Below are 17,810 nucleotides of genomic sequence, written 5' to 3' on the forward strand. Positions count from 1 at the left end.
TGGTGCTAAACATTACCCAAACGTTTTTTGACCTGTAATCATAGGGGAATCTGTTACGTTGCTCTATGACACCTTTTAAAGGTGTTATGCAATACGTTTGTCAAATAGTGAGGAGTCATATCACACATTGTTTTTAAATTTTTAGCCTGGGGGCCTTGAATTGATGGCAGATAACACAATAGACAAGTTTACTTAAAATGGGAATGATTATCCTATTAATCACTTTTCATGAAATTTTGGCTTAAAAAAATTAAATAATTCAAAATTGTACTAAATGACCTAAATGAACAGTGCATAGCCTTTTAAGTGATGCATTACATAGACCTTTAACTACTGTATGTAGACTAATTTCGACTCTGCTTTTTGTGACTGTCAGATTAATGAGTTTCAATGAATGTATGAGTTATAAACTATAACCACATCAGACTATTTTGTTTTTTTGGTAACCATATCCATGTTTGATGTCTGTATCTCAATGAGATGCAATTACTTTATTTATTTAATTATTTATCGACAAGCTCCACCAGTGCAGGCGGGATATTTGCATCCAAAGAACTTGGGTATGATGCACAATAGTATATATAAACTACCAAAACAAAATGAATTTATTCAATTAATTTTTTTAAAATGCATTTTTTTGCACAACTATTTATGCGGTACTCTGTATTAATAAGTAGCTATTTAGTGTGTTTTCCACCTCTTGTTTTATTTTACTGTAACAGTATAATGTACACAAAACGAGCCTATGGGTAGCAAGCGGAGGAGGTGAGGAGTTTGGTTAAGGGGAGGGAAGAGAGACACTGAGAGACGTTGAGAGAGTGAGTGTGTATGTGTGTGTGTAAGTGAGTGAGAGAGCGAGAGAGGAAGAGTGCAGGGTGCGCTCCATCCACAGCCTCAGCACACCGGACTGTCAACCTCCACCAGCTCTCTGCTGTGGTCCAGTTCCGTTTTCATCGGGGTTTTACACTTGGCGGTGGAGCATGGATGCGATTTAAGACTCGCCACCGATCCGTCAGCAGTTTCACTTGCTCTAAAAGAACAAATTCTCTTAAAGCTCGTCCGGCTGAAGTCAAAAATAATGATGGAGTATTGGAGGCAATGCGCGCTGTGGTTAATAAACTGCAAGGTGCTTCCAGCTAACCACCGGGTTACATGGGAGTCTGCACAGGTATTTGACTTGGCCCAGACCCTCCGGGATGGAGTCCTCCTCTGCCATCTGCTCAACAACCTGAGACCCCAGTCCATCAACCTAAAGGAAATCAACCTCCGACCGCAAATGTCACAGGTAAGAAACGACTACAATGTAGGTTCATCTCTCCGTCGCCAAACCACAACTTAGCCCTGCTGGCGAGAGCGCGGCCAGACATCATTAGAATTATGCTAGTTTAAAATTTCCCTGCTTCTCCACAGAAATGACGCGCCTGCGAGAATGCCATTGAAAGTTAAGCTGAATGAAAATAGCTTTATATCAAATTCGGCACAGTATGATCCACACGTTAGCCCTTGCTTTAAAGAAAATTTCAACTTTCAACTTTCAACTAAAAAATTGGTTCACCGCTCGTCAACGCCCCCATCGTATACTTTGGTTACGGAAAACGGGACTAAATAAGAAGTCAACAAATTATATTAGTGAGAATGAAGTTCATCCCAGTATACGATACCATTTAGAGTATATGCCGAATATAAAAGATGTTCCTTGCCACTGTGATGAGCACTTAATTGTTGCTTTGTGACTCGAGGTTCCGTGACAGTGAGCGAGCAAACACTAAATAGCCGAAAAATTGAACGGAATTCGGTAGCGATCCATTGGGGCCAACTTGGTGCTATGCAGGAGTCATACTGTGAACTAAAATGACAAAAAAACTATCTGTCTTTGATTCTTTTACTTGATTTTACAGTTTAGGGTACTTATAGTAACTGTTCCTCGTTGACAATGTTGGTCAACACTGAACCGTTATAACGGCTCCATGTACACGGAGCTCCTCTATCTGCCCTCTGTAGGTGATGCACTTACACGTGTGATAGATGTTAAGTGGTGATGAAGCTTTGGTATGGGCTATCCTGATCAGATACATGGGTTTATTCCATGAGATTAACAACATCAGATATATTAGAATGGTAATTTTGTCTTTTTAAAAAATCGAGCCTTTAAGTTATTAGTTTGATTGCCTTACAATTAAATTACTCTGATTGGTTCTTCTGCTTTGTTTTGTCTTTAAGGTTAGGCCTATATGTGGCTATATAACAAAAATAACTAACTAATGGATGGCACTTTATTTATTAGAATAGGGCAGTGGCTGGGGTGCGACTTTTTTTCTTTTTTTCTTCATATCATGACCATCCCTGGAGCTACAAATATTTTCCCTTGAGTCTCCTTGTGTGACAGGGCGAGAATGCTTGACCCTCCCTTCACTATTAATAACAATATTTTACAGTTTCTGGCTGAATTGAATGGTGTGATTTTGGATATTTTTAAACCCTTTACAGGTTTTTAGTGTTCTGAAGATTTGATTTGAAATAAATACAAAACACGATTTATGATTGAATGTCACTCTCCTAACCCAAATCAAGAGACACATGTCCCTCCACAGTGCTTAAAAAAATATTTGAAGTGCCTCCCCTATTTTGCACCAACCCCTCCCCTCTCATAAATAAGGAACAGTCCCTCGTGTAATGAATGTTGCAGCACAGACAACTTAGTTTTTACCTCTACTTTTTCTATAGATAGATAGATGGATAGAATGATTGAAAGCTGAGGCCACGTGGCTCCTGTTTTTCAGATGCCATCTGTTTCAATAACAGGACAGACTGAGCCATGACCAGATTAATATTCGCCTTCATAACTGTGAATCTGGACGTCTGGCTCAGTGTCAACACAGCGAGGTAGACACTCACCTACTGAGCCTGCAGACCTGCTTCAGAAACATTTGACTGTATTCCACCAGTAATGTGCACACACACATAATACAGCATTTCTATATAATAGATGCCCTAATGCTCTTGCCCGATGCAAAACAGGTGATTAATCTTAAACTATGGATGCACTGCAAAACTGATTAGGAGAGGGAGATTAGGCTTGTTTCCTGGAAAAAGCAGGTAAACTCAATGTCACAATCTAATTTGGTAGCTGCCTGTTCAACTTGAGCACACGAGTCAAGTGGACAATTTGAAAAAATCGTAGGGGATTATAATGTCATCAATGGCAATGGAAATCAACTGTCAAAGGATCCGTTTACTCGGAGATTTCAGAGAAAACTAGATTGCAAGTGAAAGAGGAGAAGCTGATTGGTCCATTTACTGGTAGAAGTTCTGCTAGCAGCAATACTGATTGGGAGACATCAATAGGTCAGTGTTGGCTGTCACTCGTGACATAATAACATATAACAGAGCTGCCATGCGTAGAGAGGTTGTGAACCATACTGGCGCTCAGTGACTGGCCTGGCCTGGCCCAGACTGGGTTATTTATAGGCAGAAGTTGTTTTATGCATGGATGGATAGCTTACTCACACAAGGCATTGCTGTAGCTACAATTCAGGGATGAATTAACATTAGTAGTATGCACAGGCGCAGTCCTACACAATTACAAAGCACATGTGCAAGTTCAGGTGTGGGAGCATTACTTCTGTTACTGAGGGCTACTTCAATGTTTGTGAACTGTGTTTCCCAGAGGTCATCTGCCAATTGAATGTGGGAATTTTTCTTTGTTAAGTTTGAGGTTTTTAGGTGATGTGTGGTTTTTTTGCCTGCATCCACCATGATGGTTCTAACTTCTCTATAAAACCACCTACTGTAGTTGGTCTTTTGTTTAACAGAGATGTAAAGTGCATCACTTCCAGGATTTTTACTGGAAAGAAACACAAATGGAAATTACTATTGTGATAAATAGTGTCAAAATCTACATTAATAAACTTTGCAAATGACCAATTTGAATATTACTTGGACTTTACTGCTTCATATGTATGTCAGTAGATCATGACTCGTGGCTTCCCCTTTCACACACATTCACACCATGTGATGCTGGATGCCAACTCCCTCTACAGCGAGCACAGTTCAGCTAAAAATGGGTGTCAACACCCCTCCCAGTGACTTTCCTCCCTCTGTCTCCTCAAACTTAAATTTACATAACTGAGGGCGGAGTTGCTTCCCTTTTATCCTGCATAATTCATGAGGGCCGTGGCAGCTACTTTATCATTGGCCAATAATAACACATGGGACGCTGCTAAGGACTCACCCATGGGACCCATGCGATGGAAAGACAAAGACAGTGAGGGGACGGAGCTACAAAGAGTCTGCCTGGCCTCCATAGGCACATCTCAGAGGACATAAAGGGCCCTAAAGGGCTAGCCCGCTGTGCTGGTGTTGGCTGCGTAATTAAGGCACAATGCATTAGAAGCTCTGGAAGGTTCACATGTGTGATGTTGGCATCAGGATGGGTTGCTTCTCGTTCTGCAACATTAATTATGTTTGGGAGTTTTGTATTGGCTGTGTAGTGAGTAATTTCTGTTAAGAATGAACTCATGTAAGGGCAACAAAAAGCCAGCAAACATGTAGGCAGGAAAAAAGTAGCTGGGATTTGTCTATTCACTGGTTAAGATCTGTGCTCTTGTGGTGAAAACTGAATGATGCATGGGTTGTGTAGGTGTACTCTGTGCATCTGTGCACATAATTGTGGTGTTTACAAGGTTTGCCACAATATTAAAACTGAAAAACTCAAGTTCCAGTTAAGGTCAACGTAAAGCAAAATGTTTACCATCTTTGATTGTAGCTTTACAGGGCTGTAATGAACTTATGATAAAGTCTAGATGCAGCGTGACCACAGCAACTACTGTATTTTGCTTTCCTACCAAAAAATACACCACATAATCAGCAGTTACTTTTTGTCTCATTCAGTGAAAATCAGCGGTTTAGCGTCAAGAGGAACTATGGATTGCTTCTCGTGGCGCAACGAACCAACCATGTGGTCAAACATGCAGCATGCAGTTTTTCCATCCTTCTGTTTCTTGAAACATTTGGGTCGAAGTTCTGCTGAATCTCAGTTTTTATTGAGAAGACTGCAAATATACTCCAAACGCTGCTTGTGTAAGTCAGTAGTGAGGACATAAACCTCCTTGTGTGGGTGTTTTTTCTGTCATAATGTTGCTAGCAAAGGACTGTTCTAAAAACAAACTAGAGGCAGTTATTGATACATTCAAAGACACAAACTGCCAAAATACATAACAACTGAACTCATTTCATTTGATTGAAATTTAGAAATCTTATAATATGCCCTGACACCCCTAACTTGTTAAGCCTACTGTTGCCTTGTGTTCCATGACACAGGATTATAAACTGCAGATTCAGAGTGAGAACATTGTTGCGAACCCACCGGCAGCTGAGAGGCCGTGAGCCTCAACATGCACAAGAAATCAGGAAATGGAATAGAGGAAGGAAGTGAAACTAAACATGCCCTCGATCAAGCTCAGACCAAAGCACTGAGATGTCAGACACAATGAAGAGAAAAGCCGCTGCTTTCTTCACACAGCATTAAAAAAAAAAGAAAAAGAAAACCCATTTTGCTCTTCATAGAGTCAGCATCAAAGACTTCACTCCATTTTTGGAGAGTGAAAGTGAGAGAAAGATGGAGTATGAAAAAGAGTCAAGTCTAATTTTAACGAGTGTCAGAAAGTGTTTTACAGAGCGACAAAGTACATCAGTGCGCTGAAAAATTAGAGAAAAGGCTTCATGGATTATACACAGATTCAAAACCAACATGGAGATGCCATGAAGACTCAATCAGTGCATTCATGAATGAATCATCTATTTATTCCAATAGAATACAGAATGAAGCATTCAGTGTTAGATTTTCTTATAGGCAGTCACTTTTTATTCAGTAGGGCACCAGGGGAAGCTTGCCTCAAGCTCTGACTATGCTAGGTCCAGCACAGTATTGTCAGGCTACACAACAGGGATAGCTTAAAGCATACAGAGAACCGCTGCGTATACATTATGCATTTATTATGCTGCAGCATAATCTAAAGCACACGTCTGAAAAACCGTTATCACATGAAAAGATGACAGCTCAGTAAATAGCACAGTTGCTTTTATGCAGGTTTGCAGCAGGTGTGTTGTTTGACTTGGCAAACTGTACCGATTTTGACTCAATGAGACCTTTTCCAGGCGTACTGCATTTACACATTTTACACACTCAGAGGCTACTATTATACATTATAGATGGTACATGTATATTTTGTCAAGGCTGAGACCAAAACTCTGTGATGTCAAACAATGAAGAGAAAAGCCGGCTTCACGCAGCGAACACTCCTTACAGCGGGCTTCAAAGGCTCCGAGGCTTGCTCTTCACTTGCAAAGACAAAAGTTAGACAGCGATAGCGTGGGAGAATGAGAAACACACAGAGAGAATGTCTTCATTTTCCTTTGGTTTGTGGAGAAGAAGACGTCTTCAAGTCATGCATGCTGAGGAAACAACAAATTGGGAATCTGTGTAAAAACATAAAATAAGATGTTGCAAATGTGAGCAAATAGAGACATTTCACTGTGGTGTAGAGTCAGGGTGCAGGTTATTTAAGTGCAATTAGAGAGGAATAAAGGCTATTGTGGGATCGTCATGGTAACTGAAATTTAAGTTTCTCCGTAATGAAGCAGAATGAGGTCATAGATAAGTGAGGTGTAACCACGTGCAAAGAAGTTGTTAATACTTTATGTATCTCTGTATGTGTGAGTGAACAACATACACAACTCATCACACACACACACACACACACACACACACACACACACACACACACACACACACACACACAGACTCTCCTTTCTTTTTAATCAAGATCCTCACCATCCTAAGATGCACTACGATGCGTTTTGTCTTATAAACACACTTTTTATTGTTTTTTACAATAGTAGTTGCATTCCTCAACTTATAGTCTGACAAGCAACTGCACAGATGGAAGAATGGATTTCTTTGATATGTTATCACTGACACTTGTACACTTCCTTTTTTGATGCCTGGTTTGTTACCTTCTGGTTGTATTTCTCTGTGGCACTAGCCAAGTTGTACTTAAATTTTACATCTATGTCTGTGGATGCTTCACACGCATCTCCCCCATGGCAGCGCAGAAGATCTATGTCTGCTCAGATACTGTATTGTCACCAACTAATACAATAAATACAGTGAATACAGTATCTGACCAAATGCCTGCCTGGTTTGTAACATATTTTGTAAAGTCACAGTGACCTTGACTTTGACTTTCGACTAGCAATGTCCAATCAGTTCATTCTTGAGTCCAAGTGGACATTTGTGCAAAATTTGAAGAATTTCCTCAAGGTGTTCGTGAGATATTGCATTTACAAGAATGGGATGGATGCAAAGTCACAGGGACCTTGACCTTTGAACACCAATTGAATTATTACATTTTTTAGTCGAAGTGAACGTTTGTGCCAAATTTGGAAGAAAAAAAACACAAAAAACCCTCAAGGAGTTCTTGAGATATTGTGTTCACAAGAAGAGAGAGAAAGACAAGGTCATGGTGACCTCGATCTTTGACCTATAATCACCAGATCTAACGAGTTCATTGTTGAGTCCCAGTGGATGTTCGTGCCAAATTTGAAGAAATTCCCTTTCTTGAAATTTGAGTGAAAACATAATCTCTCTGGCCACAGCTATTGCCAGTGTGGAGGCATAAAAATCAGCTACATTTTAAGGTCATTTTATGTGGTTCCTTTTTTGAGGAAACTGAACCATTGCTTTACAATAATTTGTTCCACAGTAAAGTAAAACTAATTATTATCTGAAATATTCCTGTATATGGTGATTAAGAATCACAGTGCAGCATTTGAAGATCTTTGTGCATTTTACAGCTCAGCTTCTCAACAACCTACCATACATACAAGCCACAAACCAGTGTGTGAAACTTTCTGCATGCAGTCAGACCTTAATGCAAGTGGATATGACCTTAAGACTAGAAGACTTTTCAGAGGGAGCCATTCTGCGTCTCAGAAATAATTTATTGTATCATAAAACTGTTAAAACTTTGCAGTGGAGCATGAATTTGCCCTCTTCTGTGTCGTTTCTATGGGAACAAGAAGGCATAAAAAAATTAGAGAGTCACATTTCAGTGGCCATACGTCATACTTCACACTCTTATCTATGTTGTACGCATACTCATACCTTTAACCTACTGAATATGCATACTGATATTGCACATGCTACAAAATGCATGCTATTAGCATGCAGTATGTGAGCGTTTGGACACAGCTTGTGAGTCCCTTGATGACTGCTCCCGTGGCTTGGCTGCTCGCATTGATTCATGTTGAAGAAAGCATTGCACCTGTCAGTGTGTAAACACCACGTTACTGCACCCATGCATGCCATGTCGGACCAAGTCACCACAGCCTCCCATTTATAATTCCAGTGCAGCGTAATGCAGCGGCTCTGGTTTGTTTCGCCGTGTCATTGCGATGACATGCATATTCATGTGCCCCTACTATGTGCAGTGACATGGACGCAGATGTTTGCAAATACAAGCTCATGTTGCACCTCACTTGTGCATGTACATGTGCACACACAGAGCAAACTGACCTTTCATTCCGTCACCAAGGTAACAAGCCGGCACCATAGCCAAGCGGTAAATGCTATGGTCCAGTGCACATTAAATTATAGATAAAGTATATGCTGATTTTATTAAGAGATATTCAGTGGTGGAGCATGTACCTGTAGTCAATGTTTATTATGTTACTCAATTCTGCTGTGGATGGTTCAGTTAATCACTGTTGAGTGCCCTGAAAGCTCTTGAGGAAGTCAATACTGTCTGTTGTCTTTACTGGCAAATGATCATCACCATAAGTGACATTTTAAGTGTAGTCAGGAGCTTACACACATCAGAGGAGGCCTCATAGCATACACTATAAATAAGAATATGGATTTAAATAGTAACATCAGCAAATAATAATAGCAGTTTTGCCCTTTTTAAGCATGGTAGAAATGTCAAGATGCTATCTGGAAGGCAGTGAGCAGTCAGGAATTGTAGATTTAGATCCAGATGATACCAACCCACAACCACGGTCATAGCCAGCAGCAGTGATTCTGCAACCTTTTACTGCCAGGTTCACTGGAGTGGAAACCTGGAGCCAAGCAAAGCAGAGAGCACTGAATCCATCTTTACGGATTTAAAGCTAAGACATCCATATACAGTCTAAATATTCATCAGTGGACCTGTATGTGCACACCTTTTGGGTGTAACATATATGCATTTTTTGTATGTGCAAGTACAGAGCCAGTATATATATAAAATGGCTGCTGCACATTATTGTCTTTATCAGTAGGGACCGTTCGTGCATGTATAAGGCGTCATGCGCTGAGCCATTCAAGGTGGAAGTAATGGATGACTGTTGTCTATTGGAAATGGGGATGTCCTTATTGATGTAATCGAGACAGAGAGCGAAAGTGTAAGAATTCCAGCAATAGAGAGGGAATAATAGTGATACATGTGTGTCATAGTACACACAGGGAATAAGTAAGTCTATACACAGCATTGCTGTTTTTACAATACAATGTACAGTATACAGTTTTATGATAAAGTTTCCATGGAGGCTCTAACATTCCAGGAATAACTTCTGCATCCCTTTTTATCATTCTCTGTCCCTTTTTTAAATTTAGATGTTTTTGCAGGTCCATGAACCTGAGTTCTTTTGTTGAGGAGTTGGATAATTGAGGGGCGGATAATTGATCTGTCGATCCGTTCAGACCAGATTAGATTGATGGATAAGAGGAACAGCTGCTGCAGAGTGAGTGAAAGCAAACATTTTGATCCAGTGCAATAATTAGTTAAGTTTCACTTTAACTGCACCTGGGGTTCTGCTGCTCCATGTGTGCCCACAGTACGCTCTGTGCTTCGAGAGGTGCAATGAATAACCAAATTGTCCAGCTCCAAAAATATAAAATAAATTACATGGTTCCAAACTTTTGAATCGTGACTTGCCGCCACAAATAAATTAATGTGTGGGAAACTCTGATACATTTTGGCAAAAATAATGGGCAGACTTTAGCAGCAGTGTTGACTTTAAGCAGTTTAAATCCAAAAATATACACACTGATACTTTAAACCCCACACCTGAATGGACACAGAAACACACATACACATGGCTAAGACAGCAGTAGACCAGATTCTGTCAAGTGCCACAGCACAGCATTTTTCACACTTTTTTAACACAATCTTCCAAGAGGCATAAATCAGGGGGAGTAGAGGGAGGAGGAGGAGTGCTGCTGTCTGCTAACCGTTCACGCTCCAGTGTTTGTGCATTGAGTGTGTACATTTTATTTAGTGAGTCGCACAGTTTATAATATATTCAACCCTCTTTTTGTCCACCACCTTTGCTCTTTGTAAGCCTTCTTTTGAGCCAATCACACACAGTTTAGCTAAAACTACTCCACCTGGGTTTCTGTATCCAAGAGGGTCCATATCTCACGCGGTAACACTAATTCAATTCCCTTATCTAGTGGGGGATGGAGTAAGCTTTATGTATATGTAGGGGGTCATGGGGGTTAAAACCAGGATTTCATAGAAAATGGCTTCTGGGACACTGATTGGTGTTGTGGGGGAGGTACAGAGGTGGAAGGGTGGGGGGTGGAGGGTGGAGGGTTTTCCCTTATTGCCTCATTGTCATTACATGAAAGAACTATATGCCTTTGTGTATCATCCTCAGAGTGAAAGTGCTGGTGCTGTAGTGAGATCAATCAAAGCTTTTCCAAAACCAACACAGTCAGGTGCTGTGAGGCAGAAATATCAGGAGGCCAGTTTTCTGTCATCTTCAATTCTTTCTGTGATTGTTCATTGTAAATGCCACTATAGCTGTTCACGCAATTTGGGTAACCTTTATTTATGTTAATTTTGTCAGATGACTTTGAGAACATAATGACGTTAAATGATTGGCATCTTAATGCAGCATGGTAATTAATATGTTGATGCCAACACCTACGTTGTGTTTTTGGATATATTTTACCACAGTATTAGTGATGCTAACACTGGCTGTGATGTAATTTTGTTGTTTGCCAAAGCAAAAATAAGAAGAGGTTTAGTGGTTTACCCATTGCTGTTGTGTTTTTAGTGTGTTTATTAATCTTTTTTTAAACTGTTCCTGGGAAAGATGACGTGATTGTCTTGAATTTTTCGATGGTACTGGCCTTTTTAAGAGGATATAATTATGTGATTGGGAGCTTCTATGTCATCTTATGCATATAAAAAGTACTGAAGGAACTTCTTAAAAATAACGTTTTTAACTGTTGTATGGAATTTAAAGAATACGTTTTGAAATTTTGGGCAATATGCTTATTGAGTGAGATGAAAGGAATGTTAGCACTTATATCTATATATCTTAGCTTAGCACAAAGCCTTGAGACATGGGGGAAAACATCTCTAATGCTCACTAATTAATATCACAATATTTAAAGGATTCTCTGCTGGTTGCCTGGTCAACTGGCCCAGGCCCAAAACTTGTCTGGTAGTTTCTCTTTCGAGCCAAAACAAACCAAAAATGTTAAGTTGTGGGCTGTAAAACCAAAACAATAAGCTGAATTGTGCTAAAACGCTCTATAGAGCTGAGGGGAACTGCTGAGTCAGGTGATAATTATATGTGAATACGTCACCATGAATGGCACCTTTCACGTCACACACTCATGTTAGAAGTGCAATTTATAGCTTTCCAAAAGCTATGTTCTTATTGTCTCTCTCACTTTCAGATAATGCTAATTACGCACAATTATTTAACATACTGAATTGAGGGATTAGCAGGAGCACCACGTAGAGCTATCTACAGGAAACACTGATGACCTTCATGCTCACTATCTCCTCACCTAAAGAGAGAGGTGACCACTGAGCCAAACTCCTGAAAAAACAGAATAGCCTCTTACTGGAAATGTGAGAAGATAAAGGGGTGATAAAGAGGCTGCCACTAACTAGCAGAGGATATTCGGAGTCACGAAAGTGACTGGAAAAAGTCAGTGGAAAGACCATCTGAATGCGACATCATTGTTAGTCAGTTGTGTCAATTGTAAATCAAATCAGTGGGTGTTCCAACTAAACAAGCAGCTCTCTTTCACAGCTTAGCACACCTTAAACCAGAGAGGAGAAGAAATCAGTGATCACAGTTTATCACTGGGATGAAAAGCTGCTGACCACTGTAACACTCACAATATCCCATTAAGATGAGTAAGCTGATGGGCGTCTGGTCAGGCTGTGATGACCCCGACCTCAGTGTGAGAGAGAGCAGCAGCTCTTTTCGTCAGACCTTCGCCTACGTTCCACCTCCCATTTCCTGGTGACACAGCTGACAAAAGCTCCAACATGACATGGATGTGACCCGTTGGCTTGGATTGTGGTCTGTCGCCTACTCGTTATGACTTAGAAAGTCTTGACAAAAGAGCTCCACAGACCTGTGCGCATTATGTCATTCGCTCCGGAGACAGTATCTCGGCGACGTAATCCGGCAGGGCTTTGAAACTGACAGACATATGTCTTATTAGCTTTTTCCCGCCTTTGTATTTCTTCAACATTTCCTCTTAATCATTTTCCACTTAACTCTCTCACACTGCTGTCATTTAATATATATAAAAAAGAGTCAGACAGAGAGCTTTTAACCACCAAATGAGATTCTATACACAGGCCTTGAATCCCTCTGCAAGAGACTCATGCATCTGATTGCCATTAATTGGGGCTCAACAAGGTTTGAGCAGCACGATGGCCAAACTCCTGGCTGTCTTTCATTGCGTAGATCTACAAGAGAACAAGAGCAGGATTTCATTAAGCTCCACAATACGCATGGGGCCCATAAAAGGCTCCAGCTTGTTGCTATGGAGCTTTGACTTGTATGAAGGAATACATAAGCAGAAACTGGATACTTATTGTGGATACAGAGCACGACCTGGCTCATATCAAAAGCATGGCAGCGAGATGGCTTGTCTTACAGGAATATTTTTTAGCCTCATATTCCAAATGGTTGATGATGCACTGGTGGGATTTTAAGCCCTCTGTACACTGGTTGTGTATAAACTATGCATTTTCATCCTAACATAGTGTTTTGGGCTTCCTGCTGAGATGCTGCAGCATAATCTATCCTTAATTCCTTATTCTACACAATGTGGTTATTTGCAGGTTTCATTGAAATGCAGAAAGAGGTGCGCTGACATTGCTGGTTATATTTGCCTTGGATTTGGAACAGTTTCATTTATACAAACATGAGAGGTATAATTAGAGCCCAACCAATATGTTTTTTGATCCTGATATTTGAAAGTTAAAAAAAATAAAAATAAAATCTGACAAGTTTTTTTGCTGATTTTTTTTGTAGAAACACAATGCAGAACCGTGAGTGCAACTTGCAAAATGTATTTTTTGTCTATTTTAGTGAAGTGTAATTTATTTGTACAGCTCTTTAAATCACACAAATATCCTGTTGTATATGTGTTTTGTATTTAAAAGAATCTACATTGATTTGTCAAGGCTCCCAATATGAGAGCTTGCCTGTTTCACTACAGGCACATTCGCCTCAAATCGCTAAGGTTTGCAGGGAAATAAAATCGGTGAATCAATGCATACAAACGCTGATGTTCTATAGACAACTAAGTAGATTAACAATATGTTTAATAATGGAATAAACACATCTTCATCCATTTTGGCAATGCTTCAATGCTAGCAGTTTGTACATCCTAGAACAGCTATCAGCATCTGTTTTGGGAGGTGTTTATGGAAAATGGAGTAAATGGATTGGATGGATTCTTACACACCATTCACATCTTGCTTTCGTCTTTCAGTGGTGATTCCAAGTAAGCTAGCTGGAGTTTCATAGCCTCTTTAGTGGACAGTGGGATCAATCTTCTAATCTAACTCATGATTAGAAAATTAATAATTGTAATTGGCTTCTGGGAATTGTATTTTACAAAATGGTAAAACAGTCCTTAAATATACTGAGGGTACAACACAAGCATGCAGGTACAGATGTGCAAACTCACACCCACTTGTTCTCACACACACTTGCTATGAGGCCATTCACTTCCTGAGCCCCAGAAAGTCACTAATGCAGAAGAAACGCTGCCAGTGGAACAGTTACTGGTTGCCTCATGCTGCTACACTCTTGTTAATACAATCCCCCCTCCACTGTCTTCAGCTCAGTGTAGTAGAGACACTGTCTTTCATATGCGCTCTGTGAAGCTGCTTCCCTCAGATAATAATGCAGAGGTCCTTTGGGACTCTCCAGAGACTCCAGGCAGACAAGATGTGCTTGTCTGATAAAAGAAAGTGATGTGTACAAGTGTAAACATTCGATATTATTCACTCACTGCTCGCTCGCTGCTTTACGCTGCTTCTTATCTGGAGCTCACTGGCTGGGGGCTTTTCTCTCTATTGTGAAGCCATCTGTAGAGCCTAATTCAATTGGAGTAGAGAGGTATTTCATATTTGATGCATGGACATGCACCACACTGACAAATCCCATTTTACTTTTAACCACAAGAGCTAAGGTGTGTTATGAATAACAGAATTTTGGCTGCTTCTTCTCCTGATCCATTTGTTTTCCAAGATGACACTGACTGAATTATTTAGGTTGTTAAGTTACAGTCGGGCCCTTGAGTGCGGACTCAATATACTGACAGTATGCCACAGGGTTATGCTCTCTTTAAGAAACAGGAAAGGGCTAATGAAATCCACTTCCTGTAAACCTGTTACCCAAGAAGATAGAAGAAGCAGCTGCATTCCATCTGTGGTGCTCCTATGCAGCTGAAACTTAAATAATTTAGTGTCTTTTTAATGATTCAAATAATACAGTGACATTTTTAGAGCCAACACTTAAAGATGATAAGCATTCAAATCAGGGAAACTTGCCTGTGGCTGCCAATTTAAACCCTTGAAACTTGGTTCAACATTACTTTCCTTGTGCTGCGTTCAGATGCCCTCACAAGTATTTAAACCTTCAAAAAGTGAGAAAATTGGCTTGCTTGCTTTTGAAAACATGGGAGAAAAAAGCAAGAAGCAAACTTGGCAAGAAGTGTGCAACAAATTGCAAGAAATTATTAGATTTGGAACATTTTTTTAATTCCAGGGGAAAATGTTAAAAAAAATGATATTTATAATTATCATTATTATACATTTCCATTTATTTTACAGAATTGTTTTTATTTTGTTAAGTACCTCTTTTCAGGTGATTTCTATTTTTCTCTCTCATTTTTTTGGATGCTAATTTTTAGGTAATTATCTGGTAATTGTCACTTTTTTGTAAAACAAAGTTTTGGGTAATTTCGTCTTCCATTAATCAGAAATCAAGCCTATTTTCTCACCTTTCAAAGGGTTAATTGCTATAGTGATGCTTCAAGTTATTTTTCTAGCACTGTCTGAGTCTGCCTTTGCATGTACAGCAACCCAGTGTTCTCAGTTGTCTTTGTTGATTTCATTTGCTGGGCCATTGTACTGGTGCAGCCATAACGCATCATTGCTCAAATGCAAAAAGCAACAACACAGTTGGTCTTACACGGCATGCCTTTGTGTTGGCTGTGATATGTTGTTGTCTTTGCACCTCGCATGTCAATATTGACACTGATGTACCTCTGCACCGGTTCCCCCATGCGAGCATCTCTTTGCATGGAGCAACGTTACCCATGTGTAATGATCTGCCTGTGACAGGTGAATATTGACTTTCTGCAAATATATGCATGTTAGGGTAAAACAAGAACTGAAAACATAGCAGTTGTAATCCAACAGTTTTCAGGGTAACATTCATGCAGTAAAATGCACTTTTGCAGGCGAGATCATCTGTTAAACCTTGTCCCAAAACCCCTCCATGAATCATCTCTTTCACCAGCACCCTTTTTGTTCCATCCTGTATCAACTACAGGAAGTCACAGATGTTGCACATTGTCTAACTACCGTGTGTTGACACCTTCCCCTGTACTCACTGCTGGCCACTTGTCAGAAACAGAATAAACCACCTGACAAAACTTTATTTAACACCCTGGCTTCCGACCCCCACCGGTTTTCTCAGTTTCATTGGTGTTCTTGTTGTTGTTGGGCAGCAGTCAGCGCTAACTGCTGCATAATTTGGATAAATCGTTTCTGGATGAAGCCCCATTAACGTCATTAGCAAGATTTAGAATTAGGTTGCAGACAAGGCAGAAAACACAGTCAGTAAATGACCTTGTTTATTATAGGAGTTTCTTATTGATTGTTTGATTCAATTTTCTCAGGTCAAAGTGCACCCTCAGCTGTAATTAAGCTCACGGTGTATAAAAATAAGCTGAGGAAGGGTTTTCTGACCTTTTGCGCAATTATGTTGCTTTATGGTTGGGAACAACCTTGTTATCCTCAGTGTAAATTAGTCCATGACTCAAATTGTCTCGCATAAGTGTCAAAACATCAACAGACAATAGATTTCCCTTTATTTATTATGAGGACATTTGCATTTACAGTTTGGTCTTTATAGGGAGAGCATAGATGTATGAGAATTTAGTTTGTAAAATGCACTGCAGAATTATTAAATATATATTTAAGGTGATTTAGAAACTCTGTTGCCAATGTGTTTATTATGATGTACCAATTCAAGACAAATTCCTTGTATGTGCAAACCTACTTGGCCAAAAACTAATTCTGATTCTGAGCTGGGCATTAAGAATGAAGAATGAACAAAGAAATAGTTACACCTAAAGAAACAGATTGACTGACAGACTGATTGAAAGTGCAGCATAATATCATGTGACCATGGGCAGATTATGAGACAATAGGCACAGACATGAAGTACGCCTCTCCACCTCTCTTACATAGAAGCAAGACACGCAGACTATATAGTTGTTTAGGGTCTTTTTGTTTTGCATCTCTTTGTACTTGTGATGCATCTGTATGGGGTTTTGTGTATCTTTGTTGTCATTTTGTATCTCTGTGGTTGTTTTGTCTCTTTCCATAGTGTTTGTCTGTCATTCTGAGTCTCTTTGTAGTTGTTTTGTGTTTCATTGTGATCATATTGAGTATCTTTGTAGTGGTTTTATGCCTCTTTGCAGTCACTGTCAGTTTCTTTGTAGTTGTTTTTGCCTCTTTGTAGTCTTTTTGTGTTACTTTGTGGTTGTTTTTTCTTTTTCGTAGTATTTGTCATTTTGTCGTTATATGTCTTTGTTTAGTTATATGTTATATGATTGTCTTTGTAGTTGTTTTGTGTCTCTTTGAAGTCATTTTGACTCTCTTTGTAGTTAGTCTTTGTGGTTGTTGACCCTTTTTGTAGTGTTTGTAAGTCTCTTTGTGTCTCATTGTGTCTGTTTTGCATCTTCTTTGTAGTCATTTTGAGTCTTTTCCAGGTCGGTACATGACTCTTGAAGTGACATGTTGCATGTGAAGGCAAAGGCAAAAAAACTGAAGCCAAAACAATAAGATATCAGTCTCAACGGGACTGCTATGCTGTTGCTGAATTCAGCGTTAATTAGATCACTGTGAACAGCCTGAATGTTGGTGGCCATCTGTAAACAGATAGGTGAGAAATCAAAAGAACACAGTGGGAGTAAATTACAACAGTCATTGTCAACCTGCAAGTAAAAACAGATATCTAATCTTGGTGGTTACATCATATTGTACCAGTAGGAGTAAATAAGATCTCTGTTTTTTTCTCCCTGCTCTGCTGAATTATCTGTTCCTAATTATGCATCACTCCACTGTCCTATTTCAACAGGAAATACATCATATTAATGAAACAAGATGCACTCATGGTGCCTATAAACACTGACTCATGTATCTTTCAGAGCTGTGGTCCTCCAATGTGTCTAGTGGGTCCTCTGCTGCGCGTCCTAATTAGAC

The 17,810-nt window shown here is 39.7% G+C and overlaps 1 protein-coding gene across 1 annotated transcript in view; it reads left to right on the forward strand.

The window, feature by feature from the left end:
• The first annotated feature begins 878 nt into the window (after positions 1–878).
• The window catches only part of LOC121960358 (guanine nucleotide exchange factor VAV3), a 108,061-nt gene continuing 91,129 nt past the window's right edge, over positions 879–17,810 (forward strand). Inside the window, 1 exon segment of the mRNA XM_042510017.1 lies at positions 879–1,285. Within this exon segment, the coding sequence (XP_042365951.1) occupies positions 1,079–1,285 (207 nt within the window). The 5' untranslated portion in view covers positions 879–1,078.

Source organism: Plectropomus leopardus, chromosome 21, assembly GCF_008729295.1.
Source record: "Plectropomus leopardus isolate mb chromosome 21, YSFRI_Pleo_2.0, whole genome shotgun sequence".
Lineage (NCBI taxonomy): Eukaryota > Metazoa > Chordata > Actinopteri > Perciformes > Serranidae > Plectropomus > Plectropomus leopardus.